This window comes from Teleopsis dalmanni, chromosome 2 (assembly GCF_002237135.1).
Source record: "Teleopsis dalmanni isolate 2A chromosome 2, ASM223713v2, whole genome shotgun sequence".
NCBI lineage: Eukaryota > Metazoa > Arthropoda > Insecta > Diptera > Diopsidae > Teleopsis > Teleopsis dalmanni.
In genome coordinates this window covers 188,644,761-188,646,390 of record NC_051847.1, presented here as the reverse complement: position 1 = coordinate 188,646,390, position 1,630 = coordinate 188,644,761, and the positions used below count along the sequence as shown (strand labels likewise).

The window sequence follows — 1,630 nt, the reverse complement described above, 5'->3', positions numbered from 1 at the left end:
ACGTTTAATAAAAATGTATTTTTAATGTATACTATATACTATATACTGTATATGTAAATAAGAAAGTTCCATTTGAAAACAAAATCAGAAAACTAAAGATTTATGAGATTTGAGGAATAAAAATGCGTTTGAATCTTACAATTGCTTATACGATTATCGAATGATGAACAAAAGTGAACGAGACAGTTGAGGAGTTAGCTAACCTGGGTACATTCTAGACAAACTCTAAGTTTTGCTTTATACTCGTATCTATTACAGAAAAACGATCATGTTTTATTGCCAGGTCCAAAGTAGTTGATCACATCTCAAGATGAAAAGCGACACGAGCTATAAACTACTTATTTAGGAGTTCAAACTATCTAGAATTCGACAATCCTACTTAGAATGTAAGTCGTCGGTACGGTATGCCATTTCCCAAGATTATTAGATCTAAGCACTACTATTTATACTACTACTACTACTATTTATTTCACTACTACTACTACTTATTCTACTACTGCTACTAGTACTACTACGAATATTGCTACTACTGCTACTACAACTATTGTTGCTACGGCTACTACTGCTATTACTACTGCTACGACTATTGCTACTACTGACACTATTATAATTACAACTATTGCTATTACAGCTACTACTTCCACTGCTAGTAGTACTACTACTACTGCTATTATTATTACTGCTACTAGTACTACTAATACTAGTACTACTGCTTATACTACTACTATAAAAATATTGTATGTTATGTATTATTTTTTCACTGCATTTTCAATTTAGGAATTAGTCAAGTTCTTTGATTTTTTGAAAGATTTTTTTAACGAAAATCAAAGAAAATGTCGTTTTCGTTATAACTATTTTAAATTCCATTTTCGGAATCAAACATTAAACGAAGTCTATTCTATTTTAGTCTATTAAAAAAAAGTTATAAATATTATTATTTTTCCATAAACATGAGTTTAATGGAAGTGGACAATGACTATGCAAATTCCTTCATCAATCCGTTATCATACATCCTGTTTTTAGTATCCGGAATACTAGTTAGATATTCATAGAACAATCTCAAGAGGTCTATATATATATTCAGAAAATTTAATCCAAGTCTTTATACAGAAACTTGACTGACTATACACTCCAGCAATCACAAATTTGTTAACAAATTTCCAACCTAAAAGCTTGGTGACCAAAGTGTTCTTCATTTGATCTAATGACGTATGTTTTTAACTTTAATGATCAGATTCGATGATTGAATAAAAAAAAATTTGAATAAATTAAAACAAATAATTTCAATTTTCTAATTTTATTGATTAAATCATATTTTATTTATAACAATATATTTTTTAAAATAGACTTTTACATCAAATCTGACTCCATTTTTATTTATTAAAAAGGAATTGCCTCAATCTTCTCAAATGTGCATATATTTTTAATTAAGGTTTAGTTTATTGAAAATTTCTGAATTCTAAATTAATCTAAATCATCTAAATACATCTAGATTATAAAGAAGAAGATGTGTTCTATTATTTCATATTCGAGGAATATTAATTCTACCACATTCTCATCTTCATACAATTCTGAAGACAACTCACTATCATCATCTAAAGATGTTTCGGTTTCTGAAAAGTCTACTGAA

At 27.8% G+C, this 1,630-nt stretch overlaps 1 protein-coding gene across 1 annotated transcript; it reads right to left on the bottom strand.

Moving 5' to 3' along the window:
• Nucleotides 1–429: 429 nt before the first annotated feature.
• Nucleotides 430–1,371, bottom strand: LOC119676399 (uncharacterized protein DDB_G0271670-like). The gene is made up of 2 exons (XM_038087637.1): nt 1,355–1,371; nt 430–724 (listed from the first exon to the last, which is right to left on the bottom strand). Exons 1-2 carry the CDS (start codon nt 1,369–1,371, stop codon nt 430–432), a joined length of 312 nt encoding a protein of 103 aa, XP_037943565.1.
• Nucleotides 1,372–1,630: the final 259 nt, after the last annotated feature.